Source organism: Neolamprologus multifasciatus, chromosome 15, assembly GCF_963576455.1.
Source record: "Neolamprologus multifasciatus chromosome 15, fNeoMul1.2, whole genome shotgun sequence".
NCBI lineage: Eukaryota > Metazoa > Chordata > Actinopteri > Cichliformes > Cichlidae > Neolamprologus > Neolamprologus multifasciatus.
Window position 1 is genome coordinate 21,289,568 of NC_140453.1, and position 15,483 is coordinate 21,305,050.

Consider the following 15,483-nt stretch of genomic DNA (forward strand, 5'->3'; position numbering starts at 1 on the left):
AATGGGCGCTAGAAAACCAATCGGTGCCTATGACATTCGCAATATGCGCATGAGAACGGGGCAGCATGAAAACGAGTAATTTTTTAATTTTTTTTGCCGATGCCCTTGATGCCACCCCCACCACGATGCCGCCCCGGGCAACCGCCCGTGTTGCCCGTATCAAAAACCGCTACTGTCTGGTCGACAAAAAAGGGTGCTACATGAAAAACGGCTCCAGATAAACTGTGAAAATAGTTATTTATTTTACACGAATACAATTTCACTTGCAACAAACACTGAAACTGGATTGAAATTTGTTTTAATACTTAGATCAAATGATCATAAACAATAATAAACAGAATATTTATACAGATTCTATTCAAAGATGATTAAAGACGTTATAAATGTAAACTGGACAAAATACAAGATAATTATGACATTAAAAACATCTTAAAAAACAAAAATACCATGAAACACACACACACACACGTTCAAATTGACGTATAATATCTATCATATCTAAGACATTTAATGTGTAAAACCAGATGAGATGATACTGATAATACAACAGCAGTGATTTTATCAGCAAGTTGTTGATCAGTTCAGTCTGATAGAAACAGCTGAGTCTCCCACATTTTCATAGTTGACTGAAATATCTTCATCTCTATCATAATGTACCTGTCAAATAAATTATTATTAGTCCTTTATTTATCCAGGTAAAAATCTCATTTCCAAGATAGACCTGGCATCATGGCAGCAAAAGTCAAAAGTACATGCATCACATAACTACAAAACAATTAAAAGCTACAATATTCCTATATACATGTGAGAAATATACATCAACTAGATCATTAAGAGCGACATTAAAAACAATCACACTGACTAAAAGAGTTATTCTCTCCTTTCTTTAAGATGGACTTACAACGTAACCGTTTCTGGCAATTTCAGTTCCTTCTGCAGATTCCAGGAAACAGGGGCAGCAAATTTAAAAGGCTTTTGTACTAATTCTGTTCTTATTTTTGGGACAATCAATTGTATGATATTGTGGGAACGATAGTGGCTGCTATCATAATGTTCCTGTCACATAAACAAAAACAAGAAAAAATATATCAGATTGGATTTAGACAAATACATTTTCTTTTTTTAAAAATCCTGTCTTGTCTGAGAGCTGAGATTCAGAATTATGATCTGAATGTGATGTTGTGCCAAACACATTTTGCTTCTCCAACATGAGCACTACAAATTCTGATGATGTGATGACACACCTGCCCCCAAAGACCTTTATATGGTGCATGGTGATGTGTAATTAGCTGCAATGACTATAGTGTAATTAAAAATGACCTGTGCAGCCCATGCCCCCTCCTAACACTCTTCACTCTGTTGCCTTCTGGCAAGAGGTACCAGAGCATTCGGGCCCTCACTGCCAGATTGCAAAACAGTTTCTTCCCTCAAGCTGTCAAACTCCTGAACACTCAGTGACTGGAGACACACACAAACACCATCATGGAAACATAAGAGTGGGAGGTGGAAGACTACCCCTACTAGGAGAAAGCCAGCTAACAATTGGCTGAGTAAGCAGCCCCATACACCACAGCCCGCAACAGTGTGCGATGAACTGCTAACCTGAGTTCGCAGTGACAACACCCCAGAGCAGCACAGTGCCTTGGGCAGCACCTATTTCCCCCACCTGTTGCTCCTACTGCAAATATATATAGATCCAAGTCATGGGACTACATCCCAACCACAGTCATTTTCACGCCTAAGAACAGACGCACAAAAAAGGGACAATCTAGTCTGAGTCTGAGACAAGCTACACCCAGCAATTGATGCTTTGTGAATACAGATTATTTATAAACAAACATGATTTATTATGTATTAGCGTATTTATTTATTCAGTGCATGTGGGCTGTTTTTGTTTTGTTTCATTTTCCTGTTTTTTAACCAGTTAATTGATTTCAACTAATCAACTTATTTGTCTGTAACCAGGTTAAAACTGTCATTTATTAAAATGTCTTAAAATATTAAAAAAATTGAAATGCATGTTAAAATGTAAAATAATAATTGTTAAAGTATTTAGAAAAAAATTGAATTACTTTTAAAAGGAGTACAATGTGTTTAATAATTGTAAAAGAGCATTTGAATTACATATGGTTTATTTTTACAAGTATCCTGTTTTATTATCATTGTAAAAGGTTGAATGTGGTTGTGATCAGTAGCTGCACTGTGAGAAGTTTCGATTAATTTTTTGAATTTTTAGTTGGATTACTGAGTTTTGTACTTACTGTGTTTTTATCCATCTGTGTTTTGTTCCCTAAAATGAGAAGAAAGTCAATTTAATATTAAAGTGAAAATTCTAAATAATCCAAACATCTCATGATTAAATTTACCTTTAGTTTTTGTCCACATGTCGACTGTCACAGCTGTTATTAAAAGTGCTGCCAATCCCACAAAGACAATTATGAACCTCAAAGACATAAAACCTGAAAAACACATATGAATTAAGACTTCTAATTATTTACATTACTTCTTTACAGTTTTCTGTTTAAACTATTATACTTCTTTATTATTTTATTTTGAAAATGTTTCAAAAATACTTGGCTGCTACAGTTTACTGTTTAAATAGTTGTTAATAAATATGGAATAAATTTGTACATTACTGTGATATTAACAAGTTTGTCTTCAAATGTAAAGTACACAATAAAGTGAAACACCTGAAATTTGAGGGACTCTGGATGGACTCAAACACATTCAAAAGCATTTTCTAGTGTAAAATATGCAAAATATAACTAAAGTGGGTATAATGTCATATGAAGAGAAAAAGACATACTATAAAATACAAAAAACCAAAATAGAAACATAAAAAGTAAAATATACATTACAGTATATTTTACTTTTCATTTACAGACACATGGTTGAGTTACCATATTGTGAATCTCCTGATGATCTGTTGTTTGCTGTTGTGCTTTTATTTTCCACAGTTGCCGTTTTTGTTGTTGTGTCATGTGGAATAAAAATTAAAAATAATAATCTTTTTTTCACGTGTTTTAAAGGCTAAATTGTTTTAAAAGGCCACATTAAACTAAAAAAAAAAAAAAAATTATTGGTTAGCTTAATTTTAATAACATTTTCTGGCTGGTTTCTTTGTTGTTTTTGTGTCACCTGAATAAATGAAATAACACAACATAAAACTTTTCCATGTTTTTCATCTGTTGTAAATTCAAGCTTTAGCTGATAAATAGTTGATCATGATCTCACCTGTTTCCTCACCTGAGGTCTGATGGCTGAAGGTAAACAGCTGCACTTTTCTTGTTTTAGTGTCAGTCACTTCACACTTCAGTATTTTACGAGTTGATGAGTACAAATAATTATACTTCAGAATAGATACAGTGGTGGAGCAGTCAGTCTGTGAAGTCACTATTTGTCTGTTCTCTTTGTTCACAGCTTGACCTCCAAGCAGCCACTTCACTGTGTGATGACACTGTTCATATGTCACCACAGAGCAGCTTAACATCATCTTCTCAGTGTCCTTATGTTCAGTCACTGGTGAACATAATGTAATAATGTGAGACACAAAAAGCAATTAGGACAGATATATATATTAATCACTTTGAGTGATTATTATTTAATTATCATAATTATGATTAATGTTTTTGTTCCAAGAAGAGTTTGAGCTAAAACTATTTTGATGTAAATACTCACAGGTAATAACAGAGAGACGAGCCAAAGACTGATGAACCAGAGTGTATGTAGATGGTGTTTCCTCGACTTTGTATTGTTGACAGTAATAAAGACCAACATCCTCAACTGTGAGCTTCTTTATAAGCAGAGAACAGTTCGCTGTAACATTCAGTCTGTCTGATTTAGTTTTAGCTTCTTCAACAATCTGTCCAAGTGTGATCAGCTCTATTGCTGTTGCTTTGTTTCTTGAAACAAATATCCACTCAGTCCCATCACAGTTATTCTGCTCATCTATCACATTTAGACAAGGCAGAGTGACGTCATCTCCAACTCTCATAAACACGGAGGCTTCATTTACAGATACTGTTGAGAAGATTAAAGAGAAATGTGAAAAATAAATTAGAATACAGCAGTTTTTACAGTCAGAGTGAAGATCATTTCAGACACAAGTTTATAAACAGAGCACGATCAGCTGTCTTATTTACTGTAAAGGTTTGTGATTCGAATGATACTGGTAATGTTTAGTTTTACTACTTTTAAAATTTCCTGTATTCTTACCTGCGATCTGAATCATCAGCATCAGGCTTAAAAATATTTGAATCCATCTGAATTCATCCATCGTGCTTCTCTGTCTCACTTCTTTCTTGTTCTCGATCTCGACTGTCACACCCTCTGAACTGTTGACTCTTTAAGACTGTTTGTACTTCCTGTTATTTGTCAGACGTCACATCCTCACCACAACTTTAGTAATTATCAGTTCTGTCCTGTTTTGTTGATGTTCATACTTCAAAATCTGAGTCCATCAGCTTCAATCTCTCAGTATTTCATGAATAAAAATTATAAATGATAAGAAAACTCAGCAGATGCACATTGTGTCCATTTGTGACAATGATTTGTTTGTCACTATGAAAATAAAAAGATGACTGACGACGATGAATGTGTGAAGATTGTTAGTAAAGATAAATGTTTCCATCCTCTTTCTTTTAACAGAGCTTGTTAGAAAACAGACAGCACATAAGAACAAACAGTCGACGCATCAAACTCCTACATGTTGACTGATGTCTAAAGATATCCAACTGCAGCTATAGAAAATACAGCAGATGAGATATTTTAGTGGACTGAGATCCTCCTCTTCCTCATTGTTAACATGAAGTCATTTCTTTCTGAGAGCTGAAGAGGAAGTGTTTCTGTAAGAGTGAGGGAACTGCAGCAGCAGCTGAGCTCCAGACATTTGACTCTGTAATGATGACCAGATAAACATCAGAAACACAAATGGTTAAAAGCCTCTGAGCCTCTTTCTCCACCCAACTACCTGTTCTCTCACCTCGAGTGTCAGTTTATTTCTTAAGTTTAAACTTTGTTTTAAAGTTTAAATGTACAGAAACATGAAGTATTTATTGCTACATGTATATCAGAGAGCAGAGAGAATGCACAGAAACAGTCTTTATGTGGTTTCTTGGTGGATGTAAAAAAAAGAAACTGTGTTCAAAGCTGGAAGAAATGGCTCAAAGACATCGTGAAGAAATGTGAAACAAACCAAAAATATGTAGAAGAGTGGAACTTGAGATCAGATAGATTGAGGAGAGCTGGAAAACTGATCATTTCTCACTTCCTCCAACTAAAAATGGAAATGTGAGTGGAGGAAGTGAGAAAGAGACACAAGCAGGGAGAAGTGGATTCAACAAGTGTTCAATGCAGGGGCAATTCTAGGATCAGAGCTTTGGGGGTGCTGAGCACCCAGAGAGCTGCCCAGCCAGCCAAGATACACTTTACTCATCACAATGAGACTTCTTCCCTGTCTCTTTCGGTACCTGCATCCTCCCTGTCCTCATCGTCTGTTGTCTTCATCTCTGTTATCAGTCATCATAATTTTACCATTTCTGTGCAAGTCTGCAAATTTCTTTATTAAATCATAAGATTCTTAAATTCATCAAGTCTCTCTCTGCCTGGGTCCTCATCACAAAACATGACATCACTGTTTTGTACATTTTAACAATTTAATCCCACATTTGTGAAAGAAAAGCAAAACACTTTTTTGAAAAGTCTGTAACAAAACCATCAAATCTGATAAAGGTTATTTAAATGCTGCTAAAGAAGAATGGATTGAAAAAAAAAAATACATATCTTAACCTTAATTACTGCGGGAGAATAATGAATGATGCTCACAGTGAGTAAGAAGTAAACTGAGTGCATTTTTTGGACAGAGATTCACTTTTAATGTGTATGTATAATTAGTGCTGCTCAATTAATCAAATTTTAATCACGATTACGATCTGGGCTTTCAACGATCATTAAAAATGACTGAGCCGATTATTAGCCCCTCCCTCGTGCTTTACTCTCGCGCTGCTCCGTGTGGCAAATCGAGCGCACCTCTCTGCATTTCGAACACGTGTCACAACAATTAAGAGCAGCGGTCCCCAACCTTTTTTGCGCCACGGACCGGTTTATGCCCGACAATATTTTCATGGACCGGCCTTTAAGGTGTCGCGGATAAATACAACAAAATAAAACTAGTACCGGTACCAAAAAAAAAGAAAATTTATTCATAACACACGTGAAAAGACCCAAGAAAACCGAGTAAACGATAAAAACGATAACAAAATAACGCTGAAAACCGATAAAAACCCTGAAAACCATACATTTCACACCTGAGCCTCAACTCTCGCAGCCCGGTACCAAACGACTCACGGACCGCTACCGGTCCGAGGCCCGGGGGTTGGGGACCGCTGATTAGAGGACCCGAGGGAAGCTCGGAAAGCTAAGCAGAAGTTATTTGGAGAGAAAAGTGACTGCCGTTGGTTGAAAAGAGAGGTAAAAAAAAACTACAGTGGTGTGGAAACATTATGGGTTCGCGGAGTCAGACGTGGATCAAAACTTTGCTACAGTGTCGTAGCTGAACCACAGAGCAACACTGCAAAGTTCACTAAACATAGATGTTTACATTTTTCATTTATTTTTTAAATTGCAAACATTTGCACTGTTATCAGTATTTGCACACTATTTTATATTATTTTTTGACAATCTTTAAAGTCATTATTCAATACATTGTTATTGTTAAATAAATATCGTAATATAAAAAAGAATATAAAAATGGAGGCAACTTTGCCTGTGGTAGAATGTATACAATGCATGAAAAAATCTTTACTTCAGATACTAATTTTGTGTTGTAAGATTTATGAGTTTCATGCTTTCATAGTGGTACTTAGGAGAGCTTGACATTTTTTATCAGGTGGTACACACTGTAAAAAGTTTGAGAAAAACTGATAAGTGTATGTGTGCTTTTGGAAAACATTTAAAGCTCCTGTACAGAATCTTTGAAACAAACTTAAAACATTTTTAGAATATAAACAGAGCACTCTGCTTCTCTTTACAGCTCCTCACTCCACCGGGGCTGTTTGGCACTTTCTGATAGTGTGCAAATGTGATGTACGTACTGTGGCAGTCATACAGACAAGTGGACAGTCCAAAAGTTGGCCTACCTATTACTGGCTGAGGTTTTAGTAGAGTTGTGGCTGAACCACATAAAAATATATTATTAATTTTAATCTCCCCAATCCATTATAATATTATATGAGTATGAGTAAAATCAGTTTTTTTCTCTTTGTCAGTTTAACAGTTTCTGTTGTGCCTGTCACTGTTCCCTGTCTGTTTTCTTACCTGGTTCTTCCTGACCTTGTACTTTCTCCTCACGTTCCCCTCTTTCCTCTCTCCTTCGTCGACTGACAATCATACACAAATAGATTGTATTCAATTAGATGAAAAATTTAATTAATATAAAAAAATACTATTAAGATCATTAACAAAAAGTTCTCTCTCAGTCTACTTTCAACCAAAAGGCAAATAACCAAACCACATGAACATCTAATAAAATATATAAACATTGAAACACTGATCCAACATTATTCTTGATTGACGGATCATTTGATTTTACACTTTTACCTGAATGTGGCTCCTTTTTTTGAAAAAACTTCCTTATATCCATTATGAACCTGGCTGCCTCTCTGTACAACACACACACACACACACACACACACACACACACACACACACACACACACACCGGGAGTTATAAGGTTAATGGGCATTCAGTCAGTTAGCTAGTTAGTATCCATTTCAAGCAGGACAGTAGTAACAACAGCAGGCTACGGACAATTATAAGTTTTAGATTTTAAATAGGCTGTATACATTTCAATGGGAGCAACAGGACGGTCAAATGTAGCTGATTTTACTACAGAGCAGGACGGATTGTAGGGTAGCAAACATCGTTGGAAAACATGTTTTCAACACTGCAGGTTACCTGGGTGTAATGTTTTTCAGCTAAAAAGAAACATGGTCTGACTCCTACCTAACTATATAAAGAGTAACTGAAGGTTAAATGCAGCCAACATGTCCTGTTTTAAGCCAGGCACTTCCACCTCCGCTCCGCTGCGTCTCAGCCACCATCGCTCTGGCAGAAAGGGCGCTAGAGCCAGAGTAGGGGAGAGGCAAGCTGGAACAAACCATTTTGGGAGGGGGAGGGGGGGGGGGTTATCTATACTTTTGTTGCTAAAGTGTTACGTCTCAACCAAGTACTGTATGCTTTTTATATTTTTAGTAGTGTGTCACACAAACAGCAAATATTGTCAAAAAAGTAAGAAATCTTTGGGGGTGCTTTGATTCATTGCTTGCTGAAGCACCCCCAAAAATGGGCTAAAATCGCCCCTGGTTGTGAGTAATGCTTGTGCTGTGAGGTCCCTGCATCAACATAGTTATGTAATTGGCCAGTGAATGGATTAATTTATATGCTATAGCTTATATGTATTGTTTAATTCTTTTGTATGTTTTTGACCTGGGGGTAGAATTGCTTATGGGTAAAAATAACGCATAAGGCTGTTCTGCTTGATCGTTATTCAGGAATAGGCAGAACTTCCTCACTTCTCGCTGGCTCCATATCTCTCATTGTCACTCACTGGTTCGCTATTTCTCAAACCAAAACACAGCACAAATCCAGCCAATGATTCTCTTCCTTATAAACCACTAATTCAGGTTATGAAGCAATGACATAGTGAATGAAACTTCAGACATCACTATTACCTGACTCTGGGCAGATCAACCAAGTCTCGACACAGTGCTTCTGAAGCAGTGTTTTTTTGTTTTTTACTACTTATGCCCCAGAGCTTCAGCTTTAAAGGGACATTTTTTGTGTCTTCTCCTGTTAACAGGAATTCTCTGTGATCAGTTATCCGTATCCTGGGCTCAGTATTAGCAACTCACCTGTTTTAGCCACTTGATCTCTCAGTGGTGCCCTACTCTGCTTCATGGTTCGCATGAGACACTCACCTGTCTGATTACCTGTTCTACGAATACTCTGGACTCTGGAAAGGACAAAATCAGACATCTTGGCTTCTCACTCCTCCACTCCATCAGAAACTCACTTGTTAGACAAGTCTCTCGTGTCAAATAAAGTCGTTATTTATTTATTTAAGAGCAATGATATGTCTATCGTGTCTGTATTTGAATCCGACATTTCTATTGGATGTCACAGCCCTTGGCATCTACAGGGGATTGAAACTCCTTCCTAATTCCTTGTTGAGGATTTCTGTGACCCTTTGTACAAAATTTCCCTCATCCATCTCATATCCTGACCTAAAGTCAAAATTGATTTTTAACAATCCTAAAGGCTAGCAATGAAACAATGGACATTACTAATGCAAAAGGATCTGCTATAGTCTGTCCTTTGTACTACTTTCAAGCACTTTGTTCTCTAATATGTGCCTTTGTCTTGTTTTGTGTATATTGCTCTAGTTTGTATATATTTCTCCTGCTTGTTTGGACTTTTATAAAATATCATCCCCAGATCCCAGTCTGACCAACAATCTGCACAACGCACTACAAAAGTTCAGTCCACAGGCACCATCACATGGCCTACAGTCGACACAGCTCAAGTGGTCATTCTGGACCCATAAGACACTCAGGCACAGAGGAGACCGAAATGAAATAATAAAATAATAATAAAATAAACAGGTGCTTTTATTGTTTTGGTTGATCAGTTTTGTGACTTCATGCAATACAAAATATCTCTCTTCAATAAAGAAAGATGTTAAACAAATGGGCTACAAGACATATACATTTATATTACATTTTAAATTTAATGACAAGAAGACTGACAAGTAAATAGAGTAGATGTGTACATGACACAAATGCAGGAAGAACAGAGCAAACAGAGTTATTTTATTTGGCTAAATAGAACGACTAAAGGACGAACAAACGAACAAACAAACAAACAACAGCAAAATGTCAGTGTCAAAAATAAGCAAAACACTGTAAAACTTAACCAATGAAGCACAAAAGATAATGTGACTAAAGCAAAGCCAAAAGGCAGATAAGACACTGCTAAGTGGGTAATGCGAAACAGGAAATCAATGAGATACAACTGTATATAACTCCTTCCAAGGAAGGAAGTAAAATAACAGCAAAGCATCAAAGAAAACTAAAACAGGAAATAAAGAAAAGACAAGACTGACCCTAAGCATGATTACAGAGGATACAAACACATAGATGAGACAGAGGGAACACGAGGGAACTAGAAACACAAGAAGAAATACTCAAAATAGACACTAACGCTAAATGACATTGAACGCTGTGGGTCATGTAGCCGTCCAGCTGCCAGGAAATACCAGTGTTTGATGTAATTGTATATTTTCTATCTAGCCAGCCTTCTTTTGGAGTATTTGCTACAGCTCATAACTTACGTAAAGTAGTCCAGGCACCAATTATACTTTCATTAATATAATGCTACCACGCTGCTCCATGTGAAATTGAAAAAAAAAGGATTTTCCATTAAATACAAGTCCTTTTGTGAGCTGCTTGTGCTATGTGATTGGGAAGTTGACAGTAGAGTAGAGGTTGTCGGGACCAGCAGTGGTTGCAGCAGAAGACGAAGGAGCCTTCACGGTGCAGTAGGTCACATCATTGTCATCATCACCCCGAATCTGGGAAACAAAAGGAAACCTGTGTGACACATAATGATATCTTCCTCTGCTCATGCTCTTTGGAATAATCTCACTGACAGACAAACGAACTAAGTAAACACACAGCAGCCATTGACATCCATAGCAAAACAACTGGAGGTCTGTTTGAAGTCTTTATTCAAACTCTGGCTTAGTGTGGTCTACAAATAAAGATAATACATATTAGAGGAAAGTACAGAAAAGTACATATTTCTGAAAACATTGATAAGCTGTGTAAAATGTAAATCAAAGAATGCAATGATTTATTTGTTGATTTCAGCAACAGCTCAAAGAAATTGGGACAGGGCCATTACTGTGTAGCATCCCCCCTTCATTTAACAAGATTTTATAACCATCTGGGAACTGAAGTGACCAGTTGTTGGACTTTTGGGAGACAAATATTGTCCCATTCCTGTCAGATATAGGAAAGCTGCTCAATAGTCCTATTTTCTGTTTTTATCACGTGCCAAACGTTTTCAGCTTCTGCTACAGTGCCACGCTGTTGTAATGCAGTATGCGGCTTAGTGTTGTTGCTAAAATATGGAAGGTCTTCCCTGAAAGAGACAGCTGTGGATGGCTCAGTAAACTGTGTTCACAGACGGTGATTTCTGGAACTATTTCTGAAACATGCTGTTGTTTCCATGATTCAGTCATGCTTGTGTTTAATGCAGTGCTGCCTAAAGATCATGGACATCCAATATTGTCCTTTCTGCACAGAGATTTCTTCAGATTCTTCACAATCTTTTGATGATATTATATATTGTAGATGGTGAGATATTTCTTTTTCCACACTACCATCTTACTGGCCTGTTGCAGATTAACCGTGTTAGTTCCAAAAAGTTTGTCCTGCTTTCTTGATGCATGCTCAATCTGGGTTTGCAAGGAAATCCCAGAAAGTTGATTCTGTTCATAGTGTTTTCAGTTGGAGAAACAACACATATGGATCAATATTTAAGGCTTGATACAGAGCTCCAGAATCACCACAGATGCTACGTCCAGATGAGGAGAATCAACCATCTGGTCTTTAATTTCACTTCCATTTACCGTTCCTGTTTTCTTTGCCCCCAACTTTCAAATTCAACATAAACTTTTTTTTAATAAAATAGTAAAATCTCTCAGTTTAAACATTAGATTTTTTTAATGTTCCATTGACAATAAAACATGAGTTTATTCCATTTTTATTCTGTATTTGTTTGTTTATTTATTTATTGCAGCATCATTTTTTGATATTGGGGTTGCACTACAACATTCGTTTTCCAGTGAACAGCTGGATGTAGAACATGTCAGTAGAGGGAACCAAAGCAAAAAAACCAAAACCAAAAACAACATTAAAACAAACAAGCCTCTTCACTTCTACATACAAGTTTAACTTCATAACTATGACACTACAGAACATATCCAAAAGAAGAAGAAGAAGAAGAAGAAAAACACCTTACCCTGGTGTTACCGTTGGTGTTTTTGGTGTAGCTGACGGTGGCATACGAAACTGTAGGATCAGCCTAAACAGTCAAGACGAGAACATGCTGACTCCTCAGTAATATGTGACACTGTGTCATGTGACACCAGCAACTCTTCACACATGATACACTTTGATGTCTTTAATTCGTATCAGCGTCATGGTATATCTCGTGAATGATGTCCCAAAATGTTGTCTTTTCTTTCTCTGACCTAACATTCATTTCTGAATTCATGGTCTGTTGCACAGTTCTACAGCTTGTCTAACTTCCTTATCTTGTACGCTTTCTCAGTGAGTCTCATGCATTTCTAACTTTAGAGAAGAAGAAGTGATTTTAACTCTGGGTGTCGTGTGTGATCTCACCGAGTCCTGACTGGTTTGAGGAGCAGACTGAGTCTCTGCAGGGTTCAAATTCAGTCCCTGAAAAACAGACATAATCTGGTTACATCAGGTGGTAAACTGTGTCTATGAAGGCAGTTTAGTTCTTGTTAACACCCCTCAGAGATGATCGGATTTGTTGTTTATTTAATGTCAGTTGAAGAAACATTTGATTATTTAAAATGTAAAATAATTATTATGTAAAACTCACAGCATCTTCATCCATCTGTGTTTTATTTCCTGTAAAGACACAAACAGTCAACTCTAACATTGACTTTAAAACTCATACAAGTTTTATCTGTAAATGTTCTCACCTCTAGTTCTCTTCCATCTAATGTAAACCACAACTATTACCAAGAGGGAGACTAAACCAGCAGCTGGAATGATGAACCACTGGATAGCTGACAAAAGGGGGGAAAAGAAACTTCAAAGCACATGAGCAAAAAGACCTTATTTTAGTAAATTTATGTGAACCAAAATCAGTGCACTCCAGTTCCAATTCAAGACAGTTTTTTTCACAAACTGTAAAAGATAACATGATTTTAAAAGCCCTATTTACATTTCAAATAAACACAAAGTTTTACTTGACTGTAGTCAGCTTAATCTTCATAGTGTCACCTGCTTTTGAAGGACTCTTCATTGTTGGGTTTGTTTCTAATTTTGTGCTTATTTCAGTTTTTCTGGCTGGATTCTCTGTTGTTTTTGTGTCACCTGAATAAATGAAAAAATTTAAGCACAAAAGTTTTTCATGTTTCTCATCTGATCTAAATATGAGAAACAATATTCTACTTTCATACTTGAAAAATATTAAGTAAATGTTTGATGTGATTTTACTCACATTACCAGCTGATCCTGATCTCAGCTGTTTCCTCACCTGATAGCTGAGGGCCGAAAGTAAACAGCTGCACTCTTCTTGTGTTAGTGTCAGTCACTTCACATTTCATTATATTATACCTTGATGGGTAAATATAGTGAGACTCAAGAAAAGACGCAGTGGCAGCGCAGTCAGTCTGTGAAGTCACTATTTCTTTATTCCTTTTCTTCACATCTCGACCTTCAAGCAGCCACTTCACTGTGTGATGACACCGTTCATATGTCACCACAGAGCAGCTTAACTTCACCATATCAGTGTCCTTATGTTCAGTCACTGGTGAACATAATGTAACAAAGTGAGAAAAACAGAGCGGAAATTAGTCAAGTTATCTTAATCAGTTTCAGTATGATTATTGAACATTTTATGTTCTGAAAAGATTTGAACTGAAAATATTTTGATGTAAATACTCACAGGTAATAACAGAGAGATCAATGAAAGACTGATGAACCAGAGTGTGTTTAGATGTTGTTTCCTCGACTTTGTATTGTTGACAATAATAAAGACCAACATCCTCGACTGTGAGCTTCTTTATAAGCAGAGAACAGTTCACTGTAACACTCAGTCTGTCGGATTTAGTTTTGGCTTCTTCACCAATCTGTCCAAGTTTGATCAGCTCTACTGTTTCTCTGTTTCTTGAAGTAAACGTCCACGTAGTACCATCACAGTTATTTTGGTCATCAATCACATTCACACAAGGCAGAGTGACGTCATCTCCAACTTTCATAAACATGGAGGCTTCAGTTACAGATACTGTTGAGAAGATTGAAGAGAAATGTAAAATAAATTAGAATACAGCACTTTTTACAGTCAGAGTGAAGATATTTTAGACACAAGTTCATAAACAGAGCATGCTCAGCTGTCTTATTTACTGTAAAGGTTGTTGACTGTGATAATATGAACAATATTTAGTTTGACTGCTATTTAAATGTTTCCTGTATTCTTACCTGCAATTTGAATCATCAGCATCAGACATGAAAACATTTGAATCCATCTGAATTCATCCATCGTGCTTCTCTGTCTCACTTCTTTCTTGTTCTCGATCTCGACTGTCACACTCTCTGAACTGATGACTCTTTAAGACTGTTTGTACTTCCTGTCATCAGTGAGATGTCACTTCCTCATCACAGCTTTAGGGATCCAGTTTTTATTTTTGCTGATGATAATGTTTCATAGGTTGAGTATGTCAGCTTTTCATGTCTCTGAAAGTCATGATTTTTATAAACATAATTTATTGTAATGAGAAATCACATTCAGCAGGTGCACTTTGTGTCTAATCCCACAGTGCATTTGTGACAGACTGACAGTGATTTAAATACTGATTGTTAGGATGAATTAAAGATGATTAACTGATAAACAGAATCCAGTCAAGCTATTTGGTGATTGGACTCTGATGGCCTTCACGGCTGATTGGATTCCCGCTGATAATAGAATTTAGGCAGGACCCCCCACAGTCCAGACATGGTGGTGATGATGATGAAGAATTGGATGGAGCGCTGAGTAACATGGGAGATGCAGAGATTGTGGCGAGGTGGGTTTTGTGAAGGAGTCTGGAAGGGAGAATGAAAGATTAACACTGGGATTTAAAGTACATGAAGTGGAAGCTGATTGGCTTGAAGAAGGCCGGGAGAAAGACGATTGGACTTGACCAGTGATGTCAGCAATGAGCTGGACAGTGTTCGAAAGTGGAAGTGATGAAAAGCTCTGGCCACCAAACACCCAGGAAGCAGGTCTGAGACGCTCCTCTTCCTCATTGTTGAGCTGAAGACGTTTTTGAGAACTGAAAGTTTTTTGGTGAGAGTGTGGTTACAACAGCAGCAGAGCTCATGAGGTTTGACTTTATAATAATGGACAGTTAAACATCAGAAACAAAACTATAATCACAATTGTTGAACGAGGAGGAGGCACAAAATTGAAAATTGAGACAAGTCTTGGGAGTGGTGTGATTACAGTTTTTTCTGATGGCTTGAGCACATTTCTTGTAACTATTGGCTGTTTTTGCAAAACTCTACACACAAATAAGAAAACTCTTCACCCAATCAGCAAAACATTGTATTTTTCTTGTAAAAGCAAATAACTCTTGCTTAACTCTCCACACCTTTGTAAAAATGGTATTTTTGTATCCAACAGTT

At 36.8% G+C, this 15,483-nt stretch overlaps 2 protein-coding genes across 2 annotated transcripts; both read right to left on the bottom strand.

Moving 5' to 3' along the window:
* Positions 1 to 232: 232 nt before the first annotated feature.
* LOC146502004 (uncharacterized) lies at positions 233 to 6,523 on the bottom strand. Its single transcript, XM_085133333.1, has 6 exons — positions 4,216 to 6,523; positions 3,679 to 4,020; positions 3,235 to 3,519; positions 2,367 to 2,459; positions 2,262 to 2,290; positions 233 to 657 (listed from the first exon to the last, which is right to left on the bottom strand). The coding sequence occupies exons 1-6, from the start codon at positions 4,274 to 4,276 to the stop codon at positions 577 to 579; spliced, it is 891 nt and encodes a 296-aa protein (XP_084989459.1). The 5' UTR covers positions 4,277 to 6,523; the 3' UTR covers positions 233 to 576.
* Positions 6,524 to 8,731: 2,208 nt separating this feature from the next.
* LOC146502005 (uncharacterized) lies at positions 8,732 to 14,595 on the bottom strand. The gene is made up of 9 exons (XM_085133327.1): positions 14,299 to 14,595; positions 13,766 to 14,104; positions 13,355 to 13,627; positions 13,099 to 13,191; positions 12,795 to 12,881; positions 12,692 to 12,720; positions 12,466 to 12,522; positions 12,083 to 12,145; positions 8,732 to 10,628 (listed from the first exon to the last, which is right to left on the bottom strand). Exons 1-9 carry the CDS (start codon positions 14,357 to 14,359, stop codon positions 10,509 to 10,511), a joined length of 1,122 nt encoding a protein of 373 aa, XP_084989453.1. The 5' UTR covers positions 14,360 to 14,595; the 3' UTR covers positions 8,732 to 10,508.
* Positions 14,596 to 15,483: the final 888 nt, after the last annotated feature.

Coding starts and splice junctions, on each gene's coding strand:
- LOC146502004 (XM_085133333.1), bottom strand. CDS start 4,276: ATGGATGAATTCAGATGGATTCAAATATTTTTAAGCCTGATGCTGATG. Junction 2,460..3,234: donor GACCTCAGGTGAGGAAACAG/GTGAGATCATGA, acceptor TGTGTTTTTCAG/GTTTTATGTCTTTGAGGTTC. Junction 658..2,261: donor CACAGATGGATAAAAACACA/GTAAGTACAAAA, acceptor TTTATTTGACAG/GTACATTATGATAGAGATGA.
- LOC146502005 (XM_085133327.1), bottom strand. CDS start 14,359: ATGGATGAATTCAGATGGATTCAAATGTTTTCATGTCTGATGCTGATG. Junction 13,628..13,765: donor TGATCTCTCTGTTATTACCT/GTGAGTATTTAC, acceptor TATGTTCACCAG/TGACTGAACATAAGGACACT. Junction 10,629..12,082: donor ACACCAACGGTAACACCAGG/GTAAGGTGTTTT, acceptor TTTGTTTCCCAG/ATTCGGGGTGATGATGACAA.